General features: G+C 49.8%; 3 protein-coding genes across 6 annotated transcripts; 1 reads left to right on the plus strand and 2 right to left on the minus strand.

Moving 5' to 3' along the window:
• Positions 1-44: 44 nt before the first annotated feature.
• On the minus strand, positions 45-3,115 carry LOC111079714. Of its 4 annotated transcripts, XM_022374979.2 has the most exons (8): positions 3,096-3,115; positions 1,872-2,559; positions 1,667-1,815; positions 1,219-1,587; positions 1,021-1,122; positions 826-947; positions 599-760; positions 45-533 (listed from the first exon to the last, which is right to left on the minus strand). In XM_022374979.2, exons 2-8 carry the CDS (start codon positions 2,529-2,531, stop codon positions 415-417), a joined length of 1,683 nt encoding a protein of 560 aa, XP_022230671.2. In that variant the 5' UTR covers positions 2,532-2,559; positions 3,096-3,115; the 3' UTR covers positions 45-414. The 4 variants fall into 4 exon arrangements, with proteins under 4 accessions (XP_022230671.2, XP_022230670.2, XP_022230672.2 ...); XM_022374978.2 differs by lacking the exon at positions 3,096-3,115 and having other exon boundaries at positions 1,872-2,875; XM_022374980.2 differs by lacking the exons at positions 1,219-1,587; positions 3,096-3,115 and having other exon boundaries at positions 1,872-2,876.
• On the plus strand, positions 2,971-5,273 carry LOC111079713. Its single transcript, XM_022374977.2, has one exon. It carries the CDS (start codon positions 3,410-3,412, stop codon positions 5,222-5,224), a length of 1,815 nt encoding a protein of 604 aa, XP_022230669.2. The 5' UTR covers positions 2,971-3,409; the 3' UTR covers positions 5,225-5,273.
• LOC111079715 lies at positions 5,227-6,960 on the minus strand. The gene is made up of 3 exons (XM_022374982.2): positions 5,842-6,960; positions 5,651-5,784; positions 5,227-5,597 (listed from the first exon to the last, which is right to left on the minus strand). The coding sequence occupies exons 1-3, from the start codon at positions 6,825-6,827 to the stop codon at positions 5,407-5,409; spliced, it is 1,311 nt and encodes a 436-aa protein (XP_022230674.2). The 5' UTR covers positions 6,828-6,960; the 3' UTR covers positions 5,227-5,406.
• Between the last annotated feature and the right edge of the window lie 4,384 nt (positions 6,961-11,344).

Below are 11,344 nucleotides of genomic sequence, written 5' to 3' on the forward strand. Positions count from 1 at the left end.
CGCGCGCGATTCAAATATGATGAGGCACCGTTCTTGCATGGCACCAATGGAGTCGGCTGGTGGTTTTCGTTTTATTTGGAAATTATTAATAACTAACATAAACATAATTCTAATGTTAAACAGAAATTCATATTATATTGCAAATAATTAGTTCTAATCTTTCCATTTTTTAATTGACATCCGCAATTTGCGATGCGATGCTAGTTAAAATTGATCTAATGATTTGTACCATTTGTGTGTGTATCCTATTCCTTTTCCGTAGCTCTGGAGATGTGCTCCAGACATTAGCTTCGCCAATTTGGTTGCAGGAACTGCATTAAATAAGAATACTAACAAAATAATATAACGTAACGTGTATGTACAGCACACTCTTCGGGCTAAGTTGTGGTGTTGTGTGCGTGGTGTGGTGGGGCTCTAATTGCGCAGATAGGCAAAGCCCTCCTCCTGGCCGGGATCGTTGTGACGCACTGCCATGGCAGTCTCCACCAGATAGTAGAGACACTTGTACTTGTCACGCTTCTCTCGACTTAGATCTGCAGGGAATCGGAAATCGGAGGATTTAGATTGTTTACGTGGCACAAATTTCCACTGATCTTACTCTGTGGTGGCGGTGTGGACTGGCTCTGACTGTTGTCGCCCTCGTTGCTGGTGTACATCTCGTCCGAGGACCTCTCCATTTGATTGGAGCTGTTTGTCACCACTGTGGCCTCGGCCCCGAGTGGATGTAGTTCGTTCCTGGTGACCACCACCTTTGGCTTGGCTAAAAAGGTACGAAATCCGTTTAGTCTGGATCGCAGTCGGCCGATACGCAATGCTAAAACTTACGCTCACGCTTAGTGGTCGGGTGTACGGTCACGGGGTTGCAGTTGGCAGCCTCTGGAGTATTGGCCGTAGTTGATTTAATGGCGCCGCTGCTGGTGGCGACCTCCTCCGTGGTGAAAACGGTTCTGCAATAGGAAAAGAAAGAACGTAAAGTCGAAGGAACCCTCCAAAAGTGGCGGCGGCGGCGGCTCTACTCACTTCATCACGGACTGCCAGTCGTCGGAGGTCTCGAAGCGGACTTCACCCTCGCTGTTCTGCTCGCACGACTCGTACCCCTGAGCGCTCTCCTCGCCCTCGGATCTGTGGATGAGAAGGGGATGGTTAGCCATGTTGGAGCCCAAGTGTCAGGCTTAAGATATAAGTCCACCAATATGCTTTGCAACTGCCCCGCTGTACCTAGGGGCCATCTTTTTGCCTCTCTTGGCCGCCTTCACGGGTTTAACATCCTTTGGTTTCTGATCAATGTCTTGGCCTTCTTCCTGCTCGGACTGGGGCATTCTGTTAGCCACCGTCGACGTTCGCTTACGCCCGCGCCTAATCGGACCTGGCTTTTTCTCCTCCTCAAACTCTGGCGGCATCTGCCGAAAGGTGCTGGTGAATGGCTTTATGGCACCGGTGGGACTGGTGGACACGTTGCTTGAGCTGGCGGCCAGCGCGGCAGCCTTGCGCATCTGAAAGGCCTGGATCTTATCTATAATGGTTGCCTGCAGCGAGGAGTGGAGACTCTGGAAGCCCATGGGATTGTTTGCAACGGCCTGCTGCCAACTTGGGGAGTAGGTGGGGGAGTGGGGTCAATGTGGAAGGATCGACCAACGACAGAAAGGGACTACGGCTGAGGCAGTACCTGTAGATGACGCTCTCGTCGAATTCCGGCTCCATTTTGACCACCTGGCCGTTCGGCGTCCGCACGTACTGGTCGAAGTTGGTCAGCACATTGGCGATTCCCTGGTGCGCCTCGACCGCACCGTCCACTTCCTCGGTGGCGCCCACAAACTGCAAAAATACAACGCATGAGTGACACTCTCTTCTCCATGGGGGAAATTCCTTACCACTTCGGAGGAAGGACTGCCCGCCTCAGAGGTCTGGGTGGCGCCCGGTAGGTGCATGCCCATGCTGCCGGACGAGCTGGGGCTGACCTTCTTGCCGCGCCGCGAAATGGTGAAGTGCAGCGGGTCGTTGCCCTCGCGGCGTATCATCTCGGGCAGGATGCGCCGGCGCGCATTAATGAACCAGTTGCAGACCTGCAGCACCGTCAGGTTTGCCTCCTGGGCCAGCGTGAACTTCTCGGCATCGCTGGGATAGGCATTGTAGCGGTGCTCGTAGAGCCAGCGCTTCAGAATCTTCACCGAGTGCTTCGGCAGGTTGCCGCGGCGCTTGCGCAGCGACCCGTTGATGTCGATGTGGTGGTCGTCGGTGTCCACCAGCATCTCGTGGTAGTTCTGCAGCTCTCTGTTGTCAGACGCCATCTGGTCCGAGGTGTGATCGTGATCCTCCTCCACGATGCCATCGGCAGACAGGGTTTCCAATGCATTCATCGACTCCTGGTCATGCGGCATCGAATCATTGTCCATGCTCGAGTCGGACACGAAGCGTTCGCGACCAGCCACCCCTCGGCCATCCATCATGTTCGCCTGGTACATGTTCTGTATGTTCCTGCGCACCTGGTGATCCAGCACCAGGTTTACCTCCTCATGATCTGGCGAAATCATTGTCGAGGTTCAACAAGAAAAAAACCCTCTGAAACGTCACCGAAAATGTTGAGTTTAGGTCCGAGAAGGCCAAATGCACGAAATACGACTCAAATTTATATTTGTGCGCTTAACTTTTTATAGAAAATTGGTAGATTTTAAAAGAATTTTGTTCTTGGCGATTCACAAAAATATTTGTGCTGCTCACAGCTCGGGCCGTTCGGTAAAACTAACTTTAGCTGTATGCACAGCCTTCTGACAGGACACAAATGTTAGGGCATACTTTGGCCCAAAATCTCGGCATTCCCACTTGCAGCCTACTTGACTGTTTAATTTTCATTGTGTGTTGGAAACGTAAAATAACAATTTTAAATAGTTGTTTTTACCAATCGAATATGGTATCGATAGTCACGGCTATTTGGTATCGGATGGCACGACCATGACATATAACATGTCAAATTGACACTTTTAACCGAATTATTTTGACAAACTCAACGCGCGCATCACTCTGCTCTTCAACGGCGGTGCGAAAACATCGCCAAATTGTATTTAATTGCACTTTTTTAGTAGTTTAATAAGTTTAACCTCCTCGACATCGACGCCAGCAGACTGGCAGCAGCGGCAGCAACAAAAACCGAATACAGCCGAAGAGAAAGAGAGAGGAGACGAATGATTACTGTAGCTGTTGGTGTTGGCAAACGCTGTCAGGGTTTGTTTTGATTTTTTATAACAACCCAAACGCTGCCTAAATGCTGCTAAATGCATCTTTAATGAATACGAAAAATACTCATTAATTTTAATGAAGTAATTTGTGTAATTTAACATCATTATCACATAAACAAAGTGCGGCATTGCTAAATTTTAGTGCTGGAAAACGTTTCAAATTAATTGAGTGCAAAATGGAATACGCTTTCGACGAAAAGTTGTTGGCGAATATAAAGTGCAGCGACGACGAAGATGAAGATGTGGAAATGCAGGAGTCGGAGCAACTCCCTGATGCGGATGCCGCATCGCCGAAATGGAACGCCGAGGACTCGGATCCCCTGCAGGTCTCAGCGGCTGTAGACCCTTTCCAATGGCGCTTTGAGGAGAGCGATGTACTGCTTACCGAGGATCAGGCGGCCCCAATGTCGCTGAAGCCTCAGGAGTCGGCACGAATCAGCGTTAAACGAGGACGCGGTCGTCCCTCAACCAAAGGTTGCAACTTTAAATCGGCCAGTGGACTGAGGTGGGCTTCGGAGAGGTCGGCAAAGCCAGCTGCGGTGGAGCTCCCTTTGCCGGGTCAAGTGGCGTTTGGCAAGGGACCCGCCGTCACCGTTGCCAATGCCGTCGAATCCTGGATACTGATGTTCGACGATGAAATGATACGTTTCCTGCTGCGGCATATCAACGAAAAGTTTCGCAAACGAACTGCCCAATCTCTGCACCAGCGTCAAATAGATGTAGTCGAGATGCGCTCCTACCTCGGGCTGACGTACCTGTGTGGGGTCTTCAGAAACGGCCAATTCAATGGGCCACTGCAGGAGCTGTGGACCGTGGAGCTGGGCCATTCCGTATTTCGTGCCGCCATGACGTTCCAACGATTCGAGTACATATCGCAAGTTCTTAGCGAAGCCAACAGCTGGTCGGAGGCCAAGAAGCTCTGGCACAAGTTGATAATCAACTCCCGAACATATTACGGCTGCAGCGGCTGGCTGGCAGTCGATGATGTCCCCTGCCCCGTGGCCAATGCGCGACTGGCGCTCTGCTGCGATGCCAAGACCTTGTATATGGCCAATGCCTCGGCCACCACCCAGCGGCAGTCCATTAGCAATGAAGTGGAAAAGCTGATCTGCGACTACAAGACCACAGGGAGAAATGTTACTCTGGGATCCAGCTACTTCAGTCTATCCGAATGCCAGGAGCTAATGGAATCTCAGCTGAGCTCGATAGGCCTGATGGAGAATACAGACGCAGACTGGCCCACATTGTGGCCCACACCCGACACACCTGGGAGCATCGTTTACAACAGATCTGCCAAGCTAATCCCACACGAAAACAAAGCCCTGCTGTGCTGTGGTCTCGGCTCGCAGGTGGATCCGTTCCAGGCCTTTCAACTCACCCATCAGACTTGCGACATGTTCTATGAACAGTCGCAGAGGTACAGCACCAAGTTCGCAACGCCCGCGTCCCTGGAGAAGAAGTCCAATACATTCCTCAACCTGTTGCATCTCGTTCTCAACACAGCTGCCTTCAATGCATGGGTACTCCTGCGACTCTCACTCAAAGGCGATGCCAAAATGGAGCAGCGCGACTTTCAGCGGCAGCTGGGTCTCTTTCTCAGCCAGCAGCGCCTACAGAGGCGACTTCAGAGACGCTCCACAACGACCACGCTGGGAATGCGCCTTCAGATCTGCGAAATACTGGGCCAATCCTCCCAGCGACTGCTCAGCGAGGTGAACGTGGAGGCTAGGAAGTCACAAGGTGTGGGCGTAATCAGTCTGGAGCAGGCCGCCCTGCCTAAGGGCGTGAGTCTGTCCAGTCGGTATGGAGACAAGCACCGACGCTGCAAGCCCTGTTCCAAGGACAAGAGGGAGACAAAGGCGCGGACGCGTTGCCAGCAGTGTCAGGCGCATCGTTGTGGCAACCATCTGATCTCGCGCTGCTACGAGTGCATGGGAGTACAGGCGGTGCAGCTGCCGGAGGGAAACTTGCCCGATGCCAGCGACATTTGAACTCGACATTAAATAACGTTTATTAAAGAGACGCTGCTGATGCTACATTCTGTTTTATGGGAACGAGGGTGGGGTGGGGTGTCGTGCATATTGCTTTGGGCTGCAACTTGTGCTACATCTATGATGACAACGGCCATACGAACTAGAATTGTAAATGGGGGCGACGACGGCCAGAATGGGGCCTAAAATTTGTACTGGAAGGACTTTGGTGTCTTGTACTTGGCGGCTGTCGTCCCGTTGGCCGTGTCAATGGGATCGCTTTGATCGAGGAACAGGCTGAGGAACTGTTCGTTCTGCAGCTCATTCAGTGGCATATCCAGCTCGCTGCAGGACTTGACTATCTCGGCACAGGCGCGCAGATCCTTGCGCAAATCTAAAATGAATCGTAGTCAGTGGCAGTCGCAGGGCAGGAGTGTGCTGTCTTACATTGATAGTTGAAGAGCAAACTCAGGCAACTGGCGCAGGCAGAGCGCTGCTGGTGCTGCAGGTAAACTTCAATCAGTCGGTGCACTGCATCCACATTGTTCCGACCCAGGAATGAAGAGCACAGGGGACTGGCCCTGCAGACGAATAAAATGAGATTGGATCAAGCTTAAGGGAAGTCTATGCGTTCTTACCGTCGCTCCACTAACTCCTGCAGCTCCTTGTAATGCTCCAGGAGTTCGCCTGCTGATTTCTGGTCACAGAACCAGTCGCTCACAAAGCATTGCTTCCACACACAGGCCACCACAAAGATGTCCTTGTGCTCGCGATGAATGGCACGGGCAACGTCCATGAGGGACACCAGCACGGCCTCGCTCTTCTGGGCCAGCGTCTCGTCGGCTATTGTGCGAAAGGCGGTCCGTATCATGCGGCGTCCTTCCTCGGTGGTCATGCTGACGCCGTAGCCGCGATGCAGGGTCATCAGAGCGACATCCGCATTGCCATTGTTCCACAGGGCAATGGCCTTGAAGGGCGCCAGGTCGGCATAGGTGTTGGCAAACGGATGCTTGAGCAGGCGGCAGGTATCTGCCAGGGCCTCCAGTTGCTGCAGCTTGCGCTGCGTGCTCAAATACTTGAGGCAGGAGATGAACACCTCGTTGGACGGCAGCAGATTGCAACGAATGCACTGCCTGATCAAATAGAGAAAGTCCAGCTTGTTCTTGATCTCCAGAGTGGCCATCAGAAGGTTGTCCAGCTGCGGCTGCGACAGTGACCGAATGTCCAGGCCCAGCTGGGGCGAGCGCAGGGCCTTCAGATCACTCATCATGCCCTTGGACATGAGCCCCACGTTCTGGCTGAAGCTGGTGTTAGCTGTTGCTGCCCCAGCCGCCGCTGCTGTTCCCGATGCCACATTGCTATTGGCGTCTGCCTCCAGGGCGGGCGATTGCTTGTGAATCAGACTGTCACGCAGCTCCTCCCATTTCTGGGTCTTGCGGCTGACCAAATCGTTCGTGAAACAGTCAATGGCGTCCAGCTGCGTCGACTTGCGCTGCTGTCGTTGTGTCCCAGGCCACAGGAATGCAGAGATGTAGTTTTGGAAACGCTGTAGACCCTTCGGCGAGCCAGGAGCTTTAGCCACGGTTGTGGTCCCACTGCTGGTCAGGCGCGTCAACATAGCCATCGCGGTATCAACGCCGCTGCTCTCCTAGACAAGAAAGAGCACGACACGGACACGCCTTTTGCCTCGAATTAGGATTGTATAATTTTATTTTTGTTATTATTCCTGTACACTGTAGGGATGGGATGTTAAATGTATATTGATATATCGATAAGTATTTAATATGCTAACAATATATTTAAAGGGAATTTGTTTGACTGTCGAATTTGTATATATTTCTTAATTCTGAATAATTCGACACTATTTTTCTGTTGTTTCATGTTCTAAAATAAGATATAGTCGCGGATAGGCATTATATGCGCCATCTGTCAATAGTTATCGATGACATATCGGTATTTTTGTGCGATAACGTAGTCAAGCAGTTGCAATTGCGCTGTTAAATTCGAATTCAAACGAGAAATTTCACGCCCAATTCTGCATCAGCTTTTGTCAGTGAGCAAATCTGCGCGCGAACTTTTAAATTTGTTCTGCCATTTCTTCGTACTAGTTCTAGGTTTTAGTTTTTTTATTTTTCTGTCATTCATTGTCAGTTTTGTACCGAGGATTAATAGAAATTCTGTCTACGCTCCCGTTTCGTGACCGCATAATGAACTCAACCTTTTCCTCTTTCTAATATTCTACGTGTAGCATTCAATTACGGCCCAGACAGCAGCGACACATACCCATACAGCAGACTGGCAAATAATATGCGAAAGGAGCTGCTATTCTTATCCTTTGTTTCTGCGTGCCTCTCGCTAAAAATGCTGTTAATATTTTTCCCTCTAGCCGGAAAGAGCAGAGAGGAGTTCGGGCCGTGTGTGCAATTATTTGAAACATCATCGTGTGTGACTTTCGCATTGGCGCTTGAGGCGTGGGACACGCCAACGTCAATGACTGACAGTTTATTTAATAGAAAATTCACTGAGTTGTGTTGGTGCGTTGCGTTGTGTTGCGTTGCGTTGCGTTTGTTTTCCAAATAGTTTACTCCCCCCGCACACCCACGTTACAGCAGCAGTGACAAATTGTGTGGAAAATATGCATAATAAATGAAGCCACGCACTGTGAAATGGGGACTTTTCCAGTTATTAAGAGCAGGAATGCTCGTATACTTTTCAGCGCACTACAAATAGATTATGTCGGGTTTGTCGGTATTTAATTTCAGCTCCCCTTGGCCTTATCGCACAAAAAAATATAATATACATTCTTTAAATTATACCTATTAGAGTCACACAAGCATATTTAATATACTCTGACATTCTAGCAATTGGATTATTTATTTTATTCATTTAATTCTTTTTTTTGCGAGTTTTTCAACTAATTTGGAATTTTTTTCTGCATCAATTACCTTTATTGATGTCAATATGTTGCCGCACAGCCATCGTTAATTAAATTGGAATGCACTTTTAGCTATTAGATTGTACATATAATTTGTTTGTTTTTTTTTGTTCTCATTTGAATTTAATTTCATTGAAAATATCCAAGTGCCCCTTTACTGGATGTGTTCAGTGGCCAGTCGCTCCTCCATATGGTCGCTATGGCCCAGCCAAACCGCATTAATGCCATGCAGCTACGCAGAAACAAAATCAGAGAGCGAGGCATACTCAAAACGGCGGAAGAAGCAAGCAAAAGTAGCGGAAAAAAAGAAAATGGAGAAAAAAAAAAAGAAAAAAGGGGAATCTAATAAAATTCCACTTTGTGCAAGTATGAAAAATGAACGATGAATTTCATTATAAATGCAAAAATAGATCCACCGCTGCAGCGGCGCTGGGTGGGCGGGTGGCATTGCTGGACATGGACAGGCGGCTTCAGTAAATCTGATCAAAATCATTGATGCGCACAGGATGAGGAAGCACGCGGTGCATGCCACAGGACGTCAGAAAAACGGGGGAAAGAGGATTGGCAGCAGGCAGCAGGCAGGATGCACCAGGAGCAACTGCAGCGGAACGTGGCGCACTTGCAAAGTTTTTTTGCTCCCCTACCCTACCCACAGCACTCCCCAACCACCCAACCACCCAACCACCCACCAGCCAGCTTTGTGTCGCTAAGCTGTTGATAACATTGATGATGACGACGCGCGATAACCGCAGTGATAATGTTTGGGATGCCGTGCCAGGTGAACGCCAATTGCCAGGGACAAAGCCAGCACATCCTCCGCGCTGTCGCTGTCGCTGTCCTCGTCCTCGTCCTGTGCGTGCACAGCATTGGGAAATTTGCGTTGAAATGGAATTTATTTTTGGCTTAGAGATGGATGATGATGAGCCCGGAATAACAGTGCAGGATAAAGAGAGCAGCAGCAGCAGCAGCAGCAGCAGGTAGACGAGCACCGCAAGGAATTTATAATTATTTGCAAGATGACTTTCTGGTCTGGTGTGGCGTGGTGTGGTGTGGTTCTGGTCTGGTTTGGTCTGGAAAACAGACATGCTCGCACCGGACTCGTGTCTGGCCATTGACATTGAGCTAAGCTAAGCAAATTAGTCTGCGCTTTGAAAGAATTTGTGCGAAAACCAGCGTGTGAATAATTATAATTAATTATTGTGCATGAGTATGCCACGATGCACCTGCTCACTGTAGTCATCGAATTGTGCAGCTATCGGGGGTGCCATCTGGCAGTGCCCCCTTTGGCACAGAACAGCCTGATCCTTTAGGCTGGGGGTGCAGTCCCCAATGCCTTTTTGTATGCATATTTTCTGCAAATCAACTGTAGTTCAGGTTAAACTTTTATCTCAAAATTGCAATCTATCGTTAGCAGGCGGCAAGCAATCACAGTCTCCACACCACTACACGGCACCCCACTTCCGACTCCTGGTTACACTCTGGCCCCGCCAATGCCATGCAATTATTTGTATAGGAATTTAAATTGAATGTCAGTCTGTTTGTTTCCCTAACATACCCACACACACATCCCGCCCGGACAGACACAAAGACTCGCTCACCCTGGAATACTTCTACACACACACACACACACACACACACACACATTTGCTGACAGTTTAAGGAACATGTGGAGGCATGGCATCCAGTCAGTCCAGAGCAGGACCCAGGAGCCAGGAGCCAGGAGCCAGAACTGGCACTGCGACTGAAACTGGGACCCAACATAAGCAGTTCTTTGGGGGGCCTCTCCGGCTTCTGCTGCTGCCTTCCTTGTCTGCTGTAAAATTCCAAATTTGTTTTATTTGATTTCTGCGCTGCCGCCGCTCGTTTTCTTTTCCAGTAGTAACTGCTGCTGCTGCTACTGCTGCTGCATATTTCCCTTTATGCAAAATATATGCTATAAATGCCACGCCTCCACCAGCACCAGCACCAGCACCCGCACAGTGCGCTGTGCGCCTTTATTTGAATATCGTGTCACATGTCGCACGCAGTTAGGTGCCGCCCTCCCGACTTCCCCTCCCACCAAGGCAAGGCAGGGCATCCTCCTCCTCCTCCTCCTGTTCTCTCTCTCTCGTTGTTATTGTAATTGTTGTAAATGTCGCCCAGCGACAATATCACATTTGCATATTTCTCTGGCAAACACTCTGCCCCATAGAATGGCACCCACTCCACACTCCCCACTCCCCACTCCCCCCACTCACATCCTGTGTGTGCTCTGTGTGCATTTTTACTTAATTTTATTTGTATTGGATTTGCGCCGATGTCTTCTGCCATTCCCGACTGCAGTCAGCGCGTGTTCCGGCTCTCACAGCGGAGCACGCGGGACTAGATGCGCTTTTGGAATCCTGCAATTTGCACAATAAATTTTAATTCAATTTACTGTTAAATTCACACACACACACACACGCACACAGACACTTGCCAGCAGAGACAGATACACGCACAACTGCAGCTGCAACTGCAAGAACAACTAAATGCGGACGCGGAAATGCACATTCTGGCTTGACAATCGTCCCCTGGGGAGGGGCAAAGCTACTTGGCTTGGCTGGCAGTTAAAGTTGGCTAAGAATAACAGTGGAGACTGGCCAAGAGGATAGGGAATCTAGACGGGGTGTGGTATGGGCAAATGGGTTGACTTCTTCTCTTGAGATATTGCTATGGCGGGTTGCTGATTCCAGCTACTAAAGGGAACCCATGACAGAGTTCATCTAACATTTCAATTGCTCATTAGAGATCTCCTACGAGTATGCATCTGATTCGGTACCTTAGACCGCACTCAACACTGTACCAATTGTTTTGCCAACTGTCCCACGACGGGAGTCACTTCTCAGCTCTATCTCCGGCCTTGCCTTGGTCTTGTCTGCACCCCAAACCAAACCCCAACCCCAACCTCAACCTCAGCTCCAAGCAACAATGCGACCACACTGCAGTTATGCTACCCCGTTAGTTAGGGCAGTTTATGCGCTGCAGCGCCCCAAAGTAGGCAATAAGTTGCACTTATTATGATAATGGCCGCGCATGTGCAGCCATTTTGATTGTGCTGCAGCAGCCTTGCCGCTGCAGTGTTTGCCATTTCCGGCGCCGCTTCTGATTCGTTTTAAGTGAATTGAATGTGCGCAGCTGCCCAATCCGAGTTGCAGTTGCGAGTCGACTAAACTAATTTGAAATTG

Source organism: Drosophila obscura, unplaced genomic scaffold (assembly GCF_018151105.1).
Source record: "Drosophila obscura isolate BZ-5 IFL unplaced genomic scaffold, ASM1815110v1 contig_186, whole genome shotgun sequence".
NCBI lineage: Eukaryota > Metazoa > Arthropoda > Insecta > Diptera > Drosophilidae > Drosophila > Drosophila obscura.

Coding starts and splice junctions, on each gene's coding strand:
- LOC111079715 (XM_022374982.2), bottom strand. CDS start 6,827: ATGGCTATGTTGACGCGCCTGACCAGCAGTGGGACCACAACCGTGGCT. Junction 5,785..5,841: donor CAGGAGTTAGTGGAGCGACG/GTAAGAACGCAT, acceptor ATTCGTCTGCAG/GGCCAGTCCCCTGTGCTCTT. Junction 5,598..5,650: donor TTTGCTCTTCAACTATCAAT/GTAAGACAGCAC, acceptor GATTCATTTTAG/ATTTGCGCAAGGATCTGCGC.
- LOC111079714 (XM_022374979.2), bottom strand. CDS start 2,531: ATGATTTCGCCAGATCATGAGGAGGTAAACCTGGTGCTGGATCACCAG. Junction 1,588..1,666: donor GACGAGAGCGTCATCTACAG/GTACTGCCTCAG, acceptor CTACTCCCCAAG/TTGGCAGCAGGCCGTTGCAA. Junction 948..1,020: donor GACTGGCAGTCCGTGATGAA/GTGAGTAGAGCC, acceptor TTCCTATTGCAG/AACCGTTTTCACCACGGAGG.
- LOC111079713 (XM_022374977.2), top strand. CDS start 3,410: ATGGAATACGCTTTCGACGAAAAGTTGTTGGCGAATATAAAGTGCAGC.